Below are 18,578 nucleotides of genomic sequence, written 5' to 3'. Positions count from 1 at the left end.
GAATGTTGCATCACGAAACTCAACTATCGTATTCGCCACAATACCATCTATGTCAGATTTTAAAATCAAAAATCTCATAGCAATTGTGGTTTCAAGATAGCCCAGAAAGACACAATCAACAGTTTTCGGTCCTAGTTTCTTTCTCTTGTGTTCAGGGACAAGTACCTTGGAAAGGCACCCCCACACACGAAGATAACTCAAACTAGTTTTACGCTTTCTCCATAATTCATAAGGAGTCTTATCCATGTGTTTCAGAGGGACTCTGTTCAGAATATGGCAAGCCGTATTCAAAGCCTCTCCCCACATGTACTTAGGCAACCCCGAATTAATCAGCATACTGTTAATCATATCTTTAAAAGTTCTGTTCTTTCGCTCTGCCACCCCATTAGACTCAGGTGTGTATGGAGGAGTCACCTCATGAACTATACCATTGCTTGCGCAAAATTCATTAAACAAGGTACTCATATACTCACCACCACTATCCGACCTCAACCTATTAAGTACTTTGCCAATTTGTGTTTCAGCTTCATTTTTAAACATAATGAATTTATCTAGTGCTTCATCTTTATGTTTTAGCAAATAAACATAACAATATCTACTACAATCATCTATAAATATAATGAAATATCTACAATGATCCTTAGTCAACACGCCACCGAATTCACATATGTCTGTGTGTACTAAATCTAACAAGTCAGAATCTCTAACAATATTATGAAATGGTTTCCTTGTTAATTTAGCAGTCACACATACTTGACATTTAGTTTTCTTATCAATGGCATGCTTTGGAATCAACTCTAAATTCATCATATTCTTTAGAGCATTAAAATTTAAATGATCAAGTCGTAAGTGCCACAAATCAGATGATTCTACACAATTAACAGAAGGTGCAACACTATCATTAATAAAACTGCCCAAAACAGGCTCCATATTTATTAAAAATAAACCGTCAGACAAGTAACCCTTGCCATAAAAAGTACCAGTATGTGTAATAACTACTTTATTACATTTCAGAGAAAGTTCAAAGCCATTCTTAACTAAACTGCTTCCACTAATAATGTTTCTACGAATAGAGAGAACATGATGCATTCTAGTGAGAGATAGAATCCGCCCAGAAGCAAACTTCAGGTCCATATTTCCTATTCCAAGCACTTGAGCAGCCCATCGTCACTATCACTCCATGAGTCTGTTAATAAGACACAAACAGAGTAATATCAACACAAATATGCAAATTAGCTCAAGTATCAATCAACAATTCATTAGACAGATAAGTGGAAAGTAGTTCAGGGTTGTAGTTATCATACCCGTCGTTGGCGTCAAAGGCAATAACCTCACCAACAACCATGTTAGCCACATGCCCACTAATGGTTGCAAGTCCAAGCACAGTGTTTGCTTGAGCTACTACTTCAGCTTTCTTTACTTTCTTCACATGACAGTCTTTACTCCAATGACCAGCCTGTCCAGAAGACCAACAAGGTTTGTTTGTCTTTGGTTTCTTAGCCTTGTTCTTATCATTTTTCGGTTTAGGGTTATCCTTCTTACTGGCAGATTTCATTTTCTACCCAACAGTCACTACGTTCACCTTCGAACTACTCCCATGTTCAACAGGCATCACATGTCCTTGTTTGGACTTGTGCTGTTCCTGCACAGAGATGTCCAGCATAAGGTTTGTCCATGTGATCTCTCCTTTCTGTCTTTTCAGGTATAGAGCAAACTCCTCCCAAGACTTAGGGAGCTTTTCAATCACATCTATCACCTTAAACTTCTCATGTAAGTCTATTCCAAACTCACCCAAAGCATGCACCAACATCTCAAACTCATGTACTTGCTCAGTCATGGACCTGGTATCCACCAGCTTGAACTCAAGAAACCTCGCCACATGATACTTCTCAAGACCTTGAGAATCAATATTATGGGTTTGGTCCAGCTTCTCCCACAACTGCTTAGCACTGTAAGCATCCGATGAATAAACATCAAACAGAGTGTTCGCTAAAGCAGCCATAATGGCTGTTCTAGCCACCCCATCTTTCTCAGCCCATAGCGCATAAACAATCATAGTTTCAGGCTTTTCTTGATCCACAACAGGAGGATCATACTGCACCACCGGCCATAGATCCTTAACATTTAACCAGAGCTTCGTCTTTTTCTGCCAGCGAGAAAAAGAAGCCCCCCACTGAATTTATCAGGCATGCCCGATAAATCAATAGGCTGAGGAAATCTGTACGTGGTCCAATCTATGGTGGACGCAGTAACTCCAGAACCAGAACCACCATCAACAAGAGTCTTATCAACATTAACAGGAGTCTCACTTTCGTTAACCATCTTGTTAAATTCTATATATCAAATAAGCTCTTCAAGATTGTTGGGAAATTAACAATAGTAAATTACTACTATACTAATACAATAAGTCAGTTATATAACCAATAACAAGAATAAGGAAATAGTACCGATAACGAAAACAAAACACGAAGGTCGTAAATAATATATATTCAACAACTGTAAAAGAAAATAAGAAGAGAAAGAAAGCTTAGCGTAATGAAGTTTTCAATCACAGCTGAGTCACCAATCCCTCGAGAGGAAGAGGCTGTTCTTGAAGAGTTTATTACCCTCACTTACTGTGTTCAGAGACTGCACTAACCCTCCCAGGATAAAACAACAACATCACACCGGTTCACAACAACTCGATGTACAAACAACGATCAGACCTCAGTCGCCAAAACCTATGATAATCTGTATTATTTTGGAGGAGAGAAAAAGAGGAAGATGATAGTTAGGGTTTTACGTATGTATATTTCAACATATATATTCCAAAACGTTTTGTGCAATATATATATTACATCCCAAAACATAACTGAATATGTTATATTAATTAAAATAAATATTCTGACTTGAATGCATTTAATGAATATTTTCAGAATCAGAAACAGCCCATCCTTGGTGGATAATGCTTAGTACACCGATGGATAATCCATACATTATACACCGATGGATAATGCTCACTTAGTACCCCGACGAATAATGTACACTTTGTACCCCGGTGGATAATGCACACTTTGTACCCCGACGGATAATGTATACTTTGTACCCCGGTGGATAATGCACACTTTGTACCCCGACATATAATGTTGTGGATAATCCACACTTTGTACACCGGTGGATAATCAGTTCAGTGCATTTCACCAAATCCTGATATTCAGATTCAATATTCATATTAAAATAATATAATAAGCCAGTAAATATTATAATTAAACATTAAGTAAAATTTCTCGATTACTTAATCAATGTGGGACAAACCCACACAACCATTTTCAAACTACTAATTTCAACTCAATTTTATTATGGATTACACTAAGAAAATGACTTAGACCTAAACATGAACGTTTAAGTTCTCATTACAAGAAATAACCTTCAATAATTAGATTTAGGAAATTACATTAAGAACATATCTAAAACATACATCAAACTTTCCATTTTCTACATTTGATTCAGGATTTGACACTCCTTTGCTTATTTTCTTACATAAAAAGTTCACCTTTGAATTTGGGCTACTGTACTTAACCTGAACTTTATTTGTAGAGTTTTGTTACTAATTATGAATGAATACTACTTTCAAATTTGCATGTATATATGTTTGACATTATTTATATGTGCATGTAACAATATTTTTTTATAAGTTAGGTAAATGTGTGTTTAATGTATATTTTAATCTTTGCAATTTTCATTCTTTTAATAACTTTTTGCATAATCAAATTGATGATCTAATTTTTTCTTATACTTTCTCATTATCTCAATTTTATTTAAGAACATGGCCGTTGCGAAAACCCGCTTACTAAACTAGTTTAGGAAATAAACAATAAAATCTTACTTAAATTAAAAACACATAACTAATTTTAGAATACTCATAAAAGAAGGCACAAAAATTAAAATCATATTCCGAAAAAAAAGAAGAAGATGACGCAGATCCCGGAGGTCACGTGGTGAGTCATGTGCATTAGTTATCTTCGTTATCATCTTCCCGCTTGTCATTCTTTTAAAATCAGAAACACACATTATACACACAAATTTATACTTACATCTATACACACACTTCTTCTTTACCAAAAATGGACTCCGATCTGCCGCTGCTGGAGATCTCCGGCGAAGACGATTCTCTAATTCAACAAACTCCTACTCTCCGAAACGACGCCGTCAAAGTCACCGACGCTTTCTTCTCTATCTCGCCGCTACAACTTCCGATATCTCCGATTAATCGTCAGTTTTATGCATTTTTCACTTTATATTTCGTTATATTTGTAACTAATTCACTGAATTGTGATTTATTCTGTTAGGTTTTTGTTTTTAATGGTTTATTTGAATTTCTAGGGTTTTTAGTGATATTAAATTCTCTGAGTTAACAAATGTTTAGTATGTGTGTTTGTGTGATTTTGAATGCTGTGAATGAAAATTGTGAATGTTCATAATTTTATAAAGCGTAAGCAAGCTTCGTACCTGTAATTTAGATTTGTTTTAGGTGATGATGATTAATTCTGAATTAATTAGGAATCGTATGTTTAAACGTGACTTTGATATTTTACGCGGTAGAGTAATGTACTGAATTAAAGACTCTTTATATTTTTCTTGATTAAATGACATTTTAGTAGTATTGGTTCAGAGTCTTAGTTGGGTGTGCTCTTTGTTAAACTTCAAACTTTTATATAGCGTAAGCAAGCTTTGTGCCTGTAATGTAGATCTGTTTTAGGTGATGATGACTAATTCTGAATTGATTAGGAATCATATGTTTAAAAGCGACTTTAATAATTTACGCGGTAGAGTAATGTACTAAATTAAATTTTCTTTATATTTTTTCTGATTATACTTGTTTGATTAAATGACATTTCAGCAGCATAGGTTCGAGATCTTAGTCGTGTGTGCTCTTTGTTGAACTTTTATATACATATGGTTCGTTTAGAATGATAATTAAGGAGATGCGTCCTCAAGTGCATCGTATATATAGTATTGTTTTATTCACTATGTATTGGTTTAATGTGGATGGAATGATACATTTTTAAGTAATGGAGTGTTTACATCTAACAACTGAAGGTGTTAGTTATTTAGAATAACTGTTTGTGATTGGGGAGTTGTTGTGGTTGTCGATGTGCTGTTAATTTCTTTTTAACATATAATTTTCTGTAATATAATCAATATGATTTTGTGCCAGAAAGCATGAAAAATAATGTGGCTCCAAAGAGAGCAGGCTGTTCATCCCCAAAAATCAGCAACAAAGAGAACATGAATTATAACAAGGCAGAAGGCCCAAGGCTCACTCCACATCAAATGAAAAGGAGGAAAAAAGGTTACAATCTAAGAAAAAGCTTAGCATGGGACAAAGCTTTTTTCACTGAAGAAGGTGGTTACCTTTCTATATGATAACTCTATATGTCGAAGTTGATACTGGTAGATTAATATGTCTTTGATTGTTCAAGGTGTTTTGGATCCTGATGAATTATCAATGATTAGCGGGTCATATGGTAACTCTTATGGAGAGGCACTTCCTGCTATTAGTGAAGAAAGAATGAAATCACCATACAGTAGTTCCAAGTATAAATTTGCTTCTGAAAATTTGCAAGCTTTTTCAGCAAGCAAGAACGGAAAAAATGGTGGTCTGTTGCAGCCGCAGCATAATTTACTAGCTGCTGATTCTAAGGTTAGTTGTAAGCTTCAAGAATGCCATACTTTTCTTTTCTTGTTTTAACTATTTGTTGGTTGCTGGTGTAAAATATGTTGTTCACATGTAACACAGGGAGCCCATTCAAATGGTGTTAGCAGCTGTAACAGAAGTGGGATTAAAAGTGGAAGATGTCCAAGGCCTTTGCCGTCGTCTTCATATCCTTTTGTGCCTTCACTGCAATTTACATTTTTACCGGTGTTTGCAAAGTAATTAAGTTGTGTGTTTCCTGTCAATTGTTAAACTGATGATTCTTAACCCTTGTACCCTTAAAAGACCTGCGCATGTGCATAACACCAGATCAGCCACGAAGGATTCGCATCTTCCAAAAATTCCGGACCACAAGTCTGGTCCTCATTCACTCCTTAAAGCTTCTAAGAGCAGCATGCTTGGGACAGGCCAGTTGAAGCATAATCAGATTGCTCGTCCCAGTAATATCTTTTACTGCCTTGTGCATATAAGAACTATCTATTTTTTTTTGAAATATATTTGGCAAAAGTTGATTTGAAATATAGTTGAAGCATAGTAGGACGAGATTTTTTTGATTTAAAATTTGATCTGAATGATCTATTAGGGTGTTTTTCTTTAAGTACATATAAGAAAAAGTTTCTCATTTACTATTTGTTCATGCAGCAGTAAATACTCACAAGGATATACCTCCTGAAAGCTCCTGTAAAAATGTCAAAAGTACTCTAAATAAAGAAAAATCTGATCCCAAGTGTACGCAGTTACTTGCCAAAGCTTCAGCACAGCCTTCTAGAGAGAATATGGTAAAAACTTGGCACCTAAATTGGCCTTCTATTTAATACTACCCTCGATGAAGTTGAGGCAATAAATTATGGTCTTTAGTCTGTTTACTAAATAATCTGATTGGGCGTAGACTTAAGGTTTTAATATTCTTTATATTTGATGAAAAACTGTAATTTGTATTCGTTAGCAGGCGAACTCAACACTGGAAGTAAATTCATTCACCAATTTACAAGGTTCACAAATTAGAAAACCTACTAGGAGTTCAGAGGCAAATCTGAAGCCAGATATTCCTTCTAGTACAGTACTTTCAGGTGAAGGTCTATACAGACCCAAGACAGTTGCAGGTTTGCCTTCTCGGAGCACTTCAATTACCGTAGGGAATGAGTCTCAGCTTCAAAAAGTGAAACCTTCAGGTCTGAGAATGCCATCCCCGTCATTAGGTTATTTTGCGCAGGTACTGTTGTTATCATGCAAAAAAAATTATATGTATTTTTTTATTTTTATAGTCCCCCCCCCACAATAGAAATAAACCATACAAGTGCTTCAAATTTCTAAAAGCAGTCTTCTGTCTTTTGATTCATCTCAGAATAACATTCAACCTAGCAATACTCCAAAATGTACTGTAATTGGTTCCCGAAAATCCGTTCGCAACTTTAGGGCCCCACATGCACCAAAAAGCATATATATGGACATTCCAGAAAATTCAACAGCAGGCTTGAGCTCCAGTATGCAATGCCCAGAAGTTGCTGCATCTAAAGCTGCTATGCCCAAAGCAATCAAGTCAGATTTAATGGTTAGTGATATCAAGAATGGAAACATACGACTTCTGCCGGATAAAAGTTCTGAACCTAAAAGGTCTAAGCATGCAGTGCATGTTGATATTGGTACAGAGGAAAACATTGGCAGACATGGGAAACACAAAAATATTAAGGAAATTGCTTATGAATTAGATACCAATGTACATAGTAAGAATGATCCCAAGCTCCTAGAAAGTGAAACCTGCGAGAAGTCGCAGGAAGATAACCATGGCAGAAGAGTTTATATACAATGCCAGAATCAGATGATAGATATGAAAATCTCTCTTTGTAAACCTGAAAACATTTCTACTAGTTCAGATCTGATAGATGGACAACTAGTGAACCACAACGAGATTTCAAACATCAAAAAGAAGATGAGTACTTTGTCCTATAATTTAGAGCCTCAAAATCATTGCCTTGGAGTTGAACAAACTTTCCAGTGTAATCCTTCAATCCATTCTGAAGAATTCCAAGGCAAAGAAGCCAATGCGGTTAATGAGTATGTTATTCCTGAAAGAAATGAATTTGGTGAAATTGAATTAAGTGCTGCTGAGGTTATTTCTGCCATATCAGTAGCTCGAAGTCAAGATGGTGAACTTGATACAAATCTTATGACAGAGCAGCTTCCTTTGGAACAATCCGGCTCTGTAGAGGCTACTCTACCAGTCGAAATTCAAGACTCTTCAACTGGTCCACATTCCAGGCATGAAGTTGAGTCCATTGATAATGCTACTTCTCCGAATGTAGGCAAGCCTTTTCTTTGCGAAGTATCTGGCTCATGGGTCCAGTATGATCTGGCTTCATTAAATGAAGGCGACAAAAGTGAGGTGCTTAGCTTTAGGAATGATTGTATTATGGAATGTGTTACAACTGATTTTTGCTTGGACGGCACTGGTGAGGGAAAAACTGTTGAAGCATCTCAGATTGAATGTATTGATAATATTATCAAAGAAGGTTCAACATTAGCTCGAAGTCAAGATGGTGAACTTGATACAAATCTAATGACAGTGCAGCTTCCTTTGGAAGCACAATCCGGCTCTGTAGAGGCTACTCTACCAGTTGAAATTCAAGACTGTTCAACTGGCCCACATTCCAGGCATGAAGTTGAGTCCATTGATAATGCTACTTTTTCGAATGTACGCAAGCCTTTTCTTTGCGAAGTATCTGGCTCATGGGTCCAGTATGATCAGGCTTCATTAAATGAGGGCGACAAAAGTGAGGCGCTTAGCTCTAGGAATGAGTGTATTAAGGAATGTGTTACAACTAATTTTTGCTTGGACGGCACTGGTGAGGGAAAAACTGTTGAAGCATCTCAGATTGAATGTATTGATAATATTATCAAAGAAGGTTCAATATTAGCTCGAAGTCAAGATGGTGAACTTGATACAAATCTTATGACAGGGCAGCTTCCTTTGGAAGCACAATCCGGCTCTGTAGAGGCTACTCTACCAGTCGAAATTCAAGACTCTTCAATTGGTCCACATCCCAGACATGAAGTTGAGTCCATTGATAATGCTACTTCTCCGAATGTAGGCAAGCCTTTTCTTTGCGAAGTATCTGGCTCATGGGTCCAGTATGATCAGGCTTCATTAAAAGAAGGCGACAAAAGTGAGGTGCTGAGCTTTAGAAATGATTGTATTAAGGAATGTGTTACAACTGATTTTTGCTTGGACGGCACTGGTGAGGGAAAAACTGTTGAAGCATCTCAGATTGAATGCATTGATAGTATTATCAAAGAAGGTTCAACATTACGAGCTTCAGTTGGAAGTGAAGCTGATTGTTCTCAGCATGTGTCTTCAATTCAAGACTCTTCAATTGGTCCACATCCCAGACATGAAGTTGAGTCCATTGATAATGCCACTTCTCCGAATGTTGGCAAGCCTTTTCTTTGCGAGGTATCTGGCTCATGGGTCCAGTATGATCAGGCTTCGTTAAATGAAAGCAACAAAAGTGAGGTGCTTAGCTTTAGGAATGATTGTATTAAGGAATGTGTTGCAACTGATTTTTGCTTGGACGGCACTGGTGAGGGAAAAACTGTTGAAGCATCTCAGATTGAATGCATTGATAGTATTATCAAAGAAGGTTCAACATTACGAGCTTCAATTGGAAGTGAAGCTGATTGTTCTCCGCATGTGTCTCAATTTCAGAACTTCAAGAGAACACATGAAGATACAAGTGGAGTAGATTTGTTGACTAGCAAGTCTCGTGTCAAAATATCACAGCAGCAACATATGAACATTACTGAGATTAGTGAGCAATTTAGAGAAGAATCGAACCTGTCTCTTTTGGTTCTAGTAAATGGACAACTATTAAACCACACTGAGATTTGCAATTCCAAAAGCAATGCAAGTACTTCATCCGATAATTTAGAGCTTCAAAGTCCCTGCCTAGAGGTTGAACAAAATTCCCAGTGTAACCCTACATTCTATTCTGAAAAATTCCATGGAAAAGATGCCAATGCGAGTAAAGAGTTTGTTATTCGAGAAAATAATGAAGTTGATAAAAGTGAATCATATAGTTCTGAGGTCATTTTGGCCCTATCAGTTGCGGGAAGTCAAGATGGTGAATTTGATATGAATCAAATAACAGAGCAGCTTGATTTACAAGAAGAGTTTGGTTTTGTAGAGGTTAGCCCGGCTGTTGAAACTCAAGACTGTTCTACTGGTACACAAATCGGCCATCAAGTTGAGCCCGTTGATAATGATGCTTCTTTTATTGGGGGCAAGCATCTTCCTGGTGTAGCATATGGTTCATGTCTCCAATATGATCAGGATTCATACCACGAAGGTCGTGAAAGTGATGCACATAGCTATAATAATGATGCTATCATGGAGTTTATTGAAAATGATTCTTGCTTAGATGGTACTGGTAAGGAAAACACTGTTGCGTTTCAAATTGAATCCACTGGTAGAATTGTAGAAGAAAGTTCGACAATGCAAACTTCCAGTGGAAGTGAAGCCACAAGTTTTCAGCATTTGTCTCAATTTCAAAATTTTGAGAAAACTCAGGAAGATAGAAGTGAAGTAGATATCTTGACCAACAAGTCGAATGTCAAAACATCACAACAGCAGGATATGAGCATTACTTTGACTACTGAGAAATTTAGTGAAGAATCAAATCTGTCTAGTTGGAACACTATATTTAATCCCTGCTTTATGGATAGTGTAGAGGCCTACATGAAGGACAAAGATGCAAGTACATCAACGTAAGTGCGTTTTAACAAGCTTGCACATGCCTTCTGAACTTCATTTTGTTGCTTCTGATACTTGGAAAGACTCTAAAATGCTTTTTTTGACAGCAGGAAACAACCAGAATGGGGTAGAAAACCTAATTGTACAAAAATACCACAGAATTATGCTGTCCGGTTCTCCAATGCTTTTGCTGGTGCCAGGGAGGTAGCAAAATTATTTGTTTTTTTAAGTATCATCTTTGCATATCTTAGTATGTAATATATGCAAAATGTAGCCTGCTCCTTTTTTGCTTCTCAATTCAAGAATATGGGTCGGTTAGGGGGCTGTTTTGATTTGGGGGGGGGGGAGGTTCCAATAGATGTAGCTGGCGCACGTACTTCAGCGTTAGTGTTCAAAACATTTATAAATAGTACTTCAGCATTAGTGTTCAAAACATTTATAAATAAGAGATTGTCAAAAGAAACACATCCATCAGAAATATAAGCACTTGATCACTGTACTGGTCATGCCTCGAAAGAACCTATGTGTTCATTTGTAAAGTTTCATAAAAGTTGATTAATTATTTAGCACTTACATTGCATAGAACTTTATAGCAATCGGGAAGGATATGATAACTTAAGCTCATTTACTCCTTCCACAGGACCTGTACAATACAAATATCTGTACTTGAACAAGTATCTAAAAGCGTTTATAAATAAATTGTCAAGCAAAAGACATCTGTGAGAGAAGGATTATATCATATATTATTGCATTTTGTTTTTGTGGTAGTAATACTAAACAAAATTACTAACTAGATAACAATTGTATTCAGGAGCATGATGACCACTTTGCGGAACTACCTGACACAGTAAAACCTTTGGCATGTGATGCTAAAAAGGTCTCTTATGTGGAACGCCAGACACTTGGTTGTGATATCTCAAAAGATACAAGTAGAAATAGGGGAGTAACTGATTTAACAGACCTATCTTCTAGTGAAATGGACCGAAACAGCAACGAGTTTCTGTATAGAAGCAAACAATCTGAGCAGGAGAGTGATTTTCATACTATTGTTCATCAACTATCTACTAGTTCAGATCTGATAGAAGGACTACGAGACCACAGGGATAATTTTCATAGCGAAAGCAAGTCTCAAATCTTAATGGACACTTTAAAGCTTCAAAGTCCTTGCCTTGAAGTTGAACAGAATTACCAGTGTAAGCCCGAAGTGTATACTAAAGAATTGCGAGGCGACAAAGTCAATGCAAATTATCAGTTTGTCATTTGCGAAAGAAGCAAGGATAGCGAAAGTGAAATAAATGGTTGCAAAGTCATTTCTGCCCCATCTCCAGCTCAGAGTAAAAAAGCTGAATTCGATTTAAATCGATTAAAAGAGCAACGTCCTTTAGAGGCACAGTTTGATCTTGTAGAGGTTAGTCCGACAGTTGATATTCAGGACTGCTCCACAGATGTACATCTCGGGAGTGAAGTTGTGCCCATTGATAATGTTACTTCTTTAAATGCGGCCAAGCCTTTTCTAGGTGAAGTATCTGGTTCATTCGTCCCATATGATCAGGCTTTAATACAGGAAGGCGGCTATTGCGATGCTCATAGCTTAAGAAACAATGCTATTATGGAGTGTGTTGCCGCTGATTCTTCCTTAGACGGTACTGCTGAGGGAGAAACTGTTGAAGTTTTTCAAAATGAAAACACTGACAGAATTGTAGAGGAAAGTTCGGTGTTACGAGCTTCTAGTGGTAGTGAAGCCAGATGTTTTAAGCATTCTGAATTTGCAAACTTGGAGAGAGAACACAATGATACAAATGGAGTTGATTTTTTGAGCAGCAAGTCTCATGTCAAAATATCACAGTGGCAATATAAAAACATTATTGGAACCACAGAGCAATTTAAAGAGGAATCATACCTATCTGGTTCAGACACTGTATCTGATCAGTGTTCTGGGGACAGTAGCCATGCTTATATGAAAGGCAGTGATGCAACTTCATCAATGTGAGTGTTCCTTAGCAAGCTTGTACATGCCTTCTTACCTTCATCATGTTACTTGTGGTATATCGTGGTTTGCTTGAAACTTGGAAACAGTCTAATTTGCTTTCTTTTGGCAGCAAGAAGAAATCTGAAAGTGGTACAAAACCTAATCATTTAATTATACCACCGCCTGATGCTGTTCCTTTCTCCGATGAATGGTTGGCTGCTATTGAAGCTGCTGGCGAGGTAACAATTTTTTATTTTCTACGTTCGGTATCATCTTTTTTAATATCTTTTTTTGTCGATATATGAGAAACTTAGCCTGCTGAGGTGGAGTGTTCTTTTAGAAGAGAAATGGCAGTGTGAGTTGGTTTGGGCTATGTTTTTTTTGGGGGGGGGGGTGGGGGTGTTATGACTTTAGCTCATGAACTCCTGTAGGACCTGTCCAATTTTTGTACTAGTTGGGCGTCTGAGGAAATGATACTTTGTCTCAAAATGTCATATAACAGAATCTAATAAATAAATTAACACACAAGTTTAAGGTGATGAGGTGTAGGACCTTAGATGATTATATGGGTCGGACTCTGGATGGGTATAATAACTTTAGCTTATGCTAATGTACTCCTGTAGGGCCTATAAGATGCTATAAATCTGTACTTAAATACAATGTCGTGAAAAAAATTGTAATAAGAAATCTTCTCACAGAATACTTCCGTCGCAGAAATCAATAGTTGACTGTACTGATTAGGCCTCTAGAGAAAGGCTGTTTTCTTTTCAAAATGTCGTTAGGACTGATGTCTGATACAATTTGACAACATATAGAAGGCGTATTATTCATAAGGGTCTGCAGGGAAATTTAGTTTCACTTTGAAAAGACCTTTTGAATTTAGACGGCTGCACCTTCCGTTCCATAACTATAGTCCTTTCCCATCCTAGAATATTATTTTTCTCAATAATTGTCCTTTTAGTAATACACCGGTGCATCAGCTAGTACTATACTAAGTTACTTTATATCGACATGATGGATGTGAATTTAAAATATGTCATGCCTAACATCAGTATTACATAATCGCGCAATCAATACTGAAGTCACTAATCACTTCTAGCTATGCCTATAAAGTAGAGGCATGTACTAGTCATACAATATATCTTACACATAATTGTTACATATTTAACATTTTAAGAAATTCCTAAATGTAAAATTATTTTGTAAGGGAGTGAATGAATAGATTATTTTTCTAGAAAAGGCGAGTGTAAATATGGAAAAGGTCTCTAAACTCTACTGGAAAATTTTCTATAATATTCGTGCATATATTTCCTATCCTATTGAACTCATGATGGGATCAAACTCTGGCATGTTAGGAAATGATAACATAAGGTTGTATATCAATAGAATGGATCATTTGGTTGGCAATTGATTTGCTAATTCTGGAAACAAGCTTGGTTTTTTAGTTTTTAAATGAAGGAGGAACTTGTGCATCTAAATGTGTTAACTTCATGTTGGTGCTAGAAACTAATAGGATAGTGTATGCCACGGGAGCGGTGCTAATTCAGTTGAAGTAAAATAAAGTTGATCCCTTTGTAATAATCCTTTATTCTGTGTAAGCATGGTTCTTATTTAAATACTAGGTTCGTGGTTTTTATCTCATAAGGTGCTTTTCACAGGACATATTGACAAAGAAAAGTGGTGCTGTACAAAATTCCCCTCCTGAAAAATCCCTTCCTGAACCAAGTCCATGGTCTCCAGTATGAACCTTCTATTCAATTACTCGTATATTTCTACTTTAGCTATTATGTGTGAATGTTTATGATATATCAACAGTTAATTTCAGTCCTTTTGGTATCTATGTTGGTTTGTGTAAAGGTAATGCATGCTTGGTCTGATTGTCAAGTGTATTTACTTGTGCACTGGGTGTGACTTTTTATCTTTTTGGTTTTTAACTTATTTTAGATCTAGATACATCTATGTCATTTTTAAAGTAAACTGTCTTCTGTCCTCTGACAATTTTGAATCCACGTGACACTTTATTACTTTTGCCTAAAATTAGTTTCGTACCATTGAATTCTTCTAGATCAAATTTGTAATTGTCACAAGGGATTCCTCTGGGCTCTGACTGGGAAATGATTCATAATTTCCAATTGCCCTTGCGGGTTAGTTGACTTGTTTAGACCCGCTACAATTCCTGCTATTATTGTATGTATTAGATCATAAATAACATATCTCGTCTATGAAGTTAATAATTGATTTATTCTGCTTCAGTAATATTTTTTTTTCCAGAGGTGCAAGAAAGCTCTTCCAATGGAGATTAGTATTGACCTCTCCAGAAATATGGCTAAATGTATTTTTTTGGTGCACGATAGATTATATATAGCATAGTTAGGTCTTAACATTTCCTGTTTCTTTCAGGTGAAACGAAAGACCAATGAGATTGGACCTTTTGATTGTACAAAATGCACCAACACTCAACCTGCCGATTTGTAGTAAGCTAACTTTGTAAGAGTCAAATTTTATTCCTCGCCTGGCAATCAGGACTGATCTGAAATGAGATCCCAGTTGGACTAGCTGTGTCTTCTTTGGATATGTATATATGTATATGAACACATACTTTTTCAGTTAGTTCTTATCCTGTTCACATATAGTGATAAAAGATAGAAGTTATTTGACAAGCCTTTTTAATCCATATTCCACAAGCCTCTCACAGGTTTATGAGACCCACTAAAGTAAGGTCGCAACATGAAACCATCAAGATATCTGTGGAAGTTACTCTTGCTAGTAAATCACATATCCTAATTCTTCATCTTAATATCATTAGAGGGAAGTATGATTTTATATGTTTCGTGTGTTATGACTGTGTTTTTCGATGGTTGTGTAATGTGAAGACATGTCAAGTTTTATAGCAGACCTTTTATCAATATCATTTCTTTCTTCTTTAATATTTTTGAATACTGGCTGCAAAAGAGATCGTTCTAATACCTTTATTCAATTATTTGTAGATCGCTCACTTTTTTTGGGATCTTGTGAGGGCCTTTTTTCATGTTATAGTACAGAGATTGACTTGAGTTCATACAATGCATTTCGGTCTGAGTGAAAGATTTTGATTACTATAATATATACAGTCATTTGTTCAACTTCGACCTATCCTCCACCTCAATATTTGGATTTTGGTACTCGTAGAAGTAAGAACAAACTAGAAAATAAGTGAAGTTCAAAACCCCCAAAACCACTATCACCCAATACACATTATCCAACCTCCCATGATTTATATCATCTGGTAGCCAGCTTGTCATCCTTCTAGTAGAATCAACTATTGCAGTACTCAGATAATATGCAATACCGATAAACAGAGAAACCATAGCAGTTGCTGTACTCTTTAGCGATGCAGGAAACTCTTGATAGTATAATGAAACTTGTCCTGGAAAGTGAAAGGCTTCTCCAACTCCGACAATAGCCAATGGCGGCAAAAGCCAAATCACTGATATTGGCAAAATGGAGTCTTTCGGGTGTGACTTGGCTGTGTTCAGTCGCTTGGACTCAACCATTGCTGACACTGCCATGCTTAGCACATTTAAAACATGACCAACTGCTATTCTTTGGAGAGGAGTTGGCGGACGACCAGTTAACTTTTTCCACGTAGGATATAGATATCTATCGATCAGTGTTAAAGACACAGCTGTAAAGATAAATATGAAGACAACCATAGAGCCAGCTGGGATTTGGAAATCAGGCCCAATATGACGATCCATAGTTAGAGCTTGTAGGACTACTAGGCTTCCTTGGATTGCAATAGGAGTGGCTACAAATATACCAGTTGACCACAGTGGGATGATCTTGATTAGGGCTTTGAGATCTTCTACTTGTTTTACCGTGCATAACTTCCATGGTTTTGCAAGGGAACCATCTAACTTGGTATCCCCTTCAGTTTTCACTGCTGCAGTGTTTAAGAACCTGCACAACAGAAAAGTGAGCCTCCTTGATCAAAACAATTAAACTTTTTCTTTTAAAAAAACAATTAAACTTTAAAAGACCTATGACAAAAATAATATTTTAAATTACCTGCTGTTTCCAAACTTATAGCATATTAATTAATCTTAAGTGCTACGACTCAATGGGATAATATATATCTTTTGCAAATTACAAATTGCACTTTTAATAATACATACTACTAGCTTTGATCATTATTAATTCTCTCGGATGGAGCAACAAAGCCCTGTTGCAATTTTATAATGGTATAGTCTCAGACAAGTAACTAGTGACCAGAAATAGTGCAAACATAATCTAAAATTTTATGTTATTTGAATTTGACATGTGTGATGCTATCTCATATTCAAGAGAGAGGTATAATAGGTTGTTAAAAAATAATATTGGACAAGACTTGAGACTCCCAACAAAGAGCAAAAGTCATTGAATAGAGATTCATTGAGGATTGGATGAAATAGACAATTCACCAACTGCGTTGGAGTTTAATATAATAAGAACAATAATGATATTTAAGCAAGTCGTACGGTAGGTTCGGTAAGTCCAAAAAATGTTTTTTTTTTCATTAAAAATATCTCATCCAGGGGCATTCCCCACATGTTCTACATTGACAATTATTGTTCTTGTCAAATAATCAAGTTTAAAGAAATTTAGCAAAAAAAGAAAGCTTACTTTAGGGATTTAGTAGGTAAACAAGCCGCCACCACCTTTTCAACTCCACCAAGTTGCTCCTGGTAATAATCTTCAGCTTTGATCGATAAGAATACACTTCTTTTCCTTATAGCAGCAACAATAACCCGAGCTAAACCAGTAAATGGACTCCCATTTGCCTCAACATGACGATAAAATCGATTTCCCATCACAAAAATAAGCAAACCTAAAAGGTTTGCCAACACAGAGAGGCCAAACCCCAACACCCAACTCACACTATCTTCTATGTACACAAGAGCTGTCACACTTACCATTGTGGATACATACATAGTGAAAAAGTACCAGTTAAAGAAACTCCCTTGATTTTTCGAGTTATCGAATTGATTAGCTCCCATCGTTCCTAAGGTGTATCTTGTCCCTCCAACACCTATACACCCGAGAGCTAAACCAGAGTAAAGAATTGAAAGCTGGAATGGTGATGGAGATTTACATAAACTTGATCCAGTTTCACAGTGTGGAGGCCTTAAGGAATCATGTGTGGATGTCACAGTTATAAGAACAACGCCCTGTAATATTATAAAAATTATGATCCATATTGAAATTAAGTCAACTTGGTATGCATAAATAAGTTTTTTTAAGGAAAAACTAGATTAAATTTGTTAATACACACTTACTAGCAGAGAGAAAAGAGAAGAAATCCAGATGACAGAGAAACAACCAAGAAATGAGTCTGCAATGATAGCTCCAAGGATTGGAAAAAGAGCAGTGCAGCCATTAACAATATTGAAAATTTGAGCAGCATCTATACTCTTTATATTAAATTCCTCTATTAGATACACCATCAAATTCATTGTCCATCCTCCACAAGCAAGCGACAAACCCCCCATGGTTGCTGCATCATTTAATTTCAACACACAATATCAAGTTCATGTATATACACTCTTATTTATTATTATAATATATATTACAAGAAAATAAGTCATATGCATGTGCGTGGTCGTTGTTGAAGAGTATAAGATCATGTTAGGGTCTTCGCTACAATCTTAAGATTTCAGATGAGTAGGTTACTTATCAGTTGTATACATGCATGCGTCATATATGTTTGAGGAATTTATGAAAAGAGCTTGCACTTATAAGAGCCCAAAGGAAAGAGGAGAGAGATGGACCTATGATGAAGGGGAAGGTGATCCACCCGCCTCGTTTGCGACTGGAGGTAGGGACTACTTGAGCTTCACCGTCGACGTTTCCGGTAGCCGCCATCGATCTTCTATTTCAACTCTACCGCTATATATACTTTGTTTTTCTTTTTTGTTAAGTTAGCTCTATAATTCTGCCCAGCTTCTCTGCTCTGCTCTCTCCATGTATATATATATATATATATAAATAAATGGTAATTGGGTTTTGGTCCACAGCGCCGGGTGGTTGTAATAACCACCTTCCGCATTTAGGCATTGCGGCGGATACTGCCGCATTGTTTCGTTGCAAAGGGTGCAATGAAACATTGCTGCATATACTGCCGCATTGTTTCAATGCAACATTATCCCGCA

The 18,578-nt window shown here is 36.5% G+C and overlaps 2 protein-coding genes across 6 annotated transcripts; one reads left to right on the top strand and one right to left on the bottom strand.

The window, feature by feature from the left end:
• Nucleotides 1-4,041: 4,041 nt before the first annotated feature.
• Nucleotides 4,042-15,317, top strand: LOC141696988 (uncharacterized). Of its 5 annotated transcripts, none has more exons than XM_074501162.1 (13): nucleotides 4,042-4,251; nucleotides 5,198-5,386; nucleotides 5,463-5,683; nucleotides 5,780-5,862; nucleotides 5,972-6,135; nucleotides 6,341-6,474; nucleotides 6,642-6,908; nucleotides 7,041-10,456; nucleotides 10,550-10,646; nucleotides 11,254-12,428; nucleotides 12,542-12,650; nucleotides 14,070-14,150; nucleotides 14,812-15,317. In XM_074501162.1, exons 1-13 carry the CDS (start codon nucleotides 4,104-4,106, stop codon nucleotides 14,884-14,886), a joined length of 6,159 nt encoding a protein of 2,052 aa, XP_074357263.1. In that variant the 5' UTR covers nucleotides 4,042-4,103; the 3' UTR covers nucleotides 14,887-15,317. The 5 variants fall into 5 exon arrangements, with proteins under 5 accessions (XP_074357263.1, XP_074357262.1, XP_074357261.1 ...); XM_074501161.1 differs by having other exon boundaries at nucleotides 6,338-6,474; nucleotides 6,645-6,908; XM_074501160.1 differs by having other exon boundaries at nucleotides 6,338-6,474; nucleotides 10,553-10,646.
• A 169-nt stretch (nucleotides 15,318-15,486) lies between these two features.
• On the bottom strand, nucleotides 15,487-18,370 carry LOC141696989 (protein NRT1/ PTR FAMILY 2.7-like). Its single transcript, XM_074501164.1, has 4 exons — nucleotides 18,198-18,370; nucleotides 17,706-17,923; nucleotides 17,053-17,597; nucleotides 15,487-16,350 (listed from the first exon to the last, which is right to left on the bottom strand). Exons 1-4 carry the CDS (start codon nucleotides 18,289-18,291, stop codon nucleotides 15,522-15,524), a joined length of 1,686 nt encoding a protein of 561 aa, XP_074357265.1. The 5' UTR covers nucleotides 18,292-18,370; the 3' UTR covers nucleotides 15,487-15,521.
• Between the last annotated feature and the right edge of the window lie 208 nt (nucleotides 18,371-18,578).

The sequence above is a fragment of the Apium graveolens genome, chromosome 11, assembly GCF_009905375.1.
Source record: "Apium graveolens cultivar Ventura chromosome 11, ASM990537v1, whole genome shotgun sequence".
NCBI lineage: Eukaryota > Viridiplantae > Streptophyta > Magnoliopsida > Apiales > Apiaceae > Apium > Apium graveolens.
The sequence above is the reverse complement of the archived record's forward strand: the minus strand, read 5'-3'. Positions and strand labels throughout refer to the sequence as shown.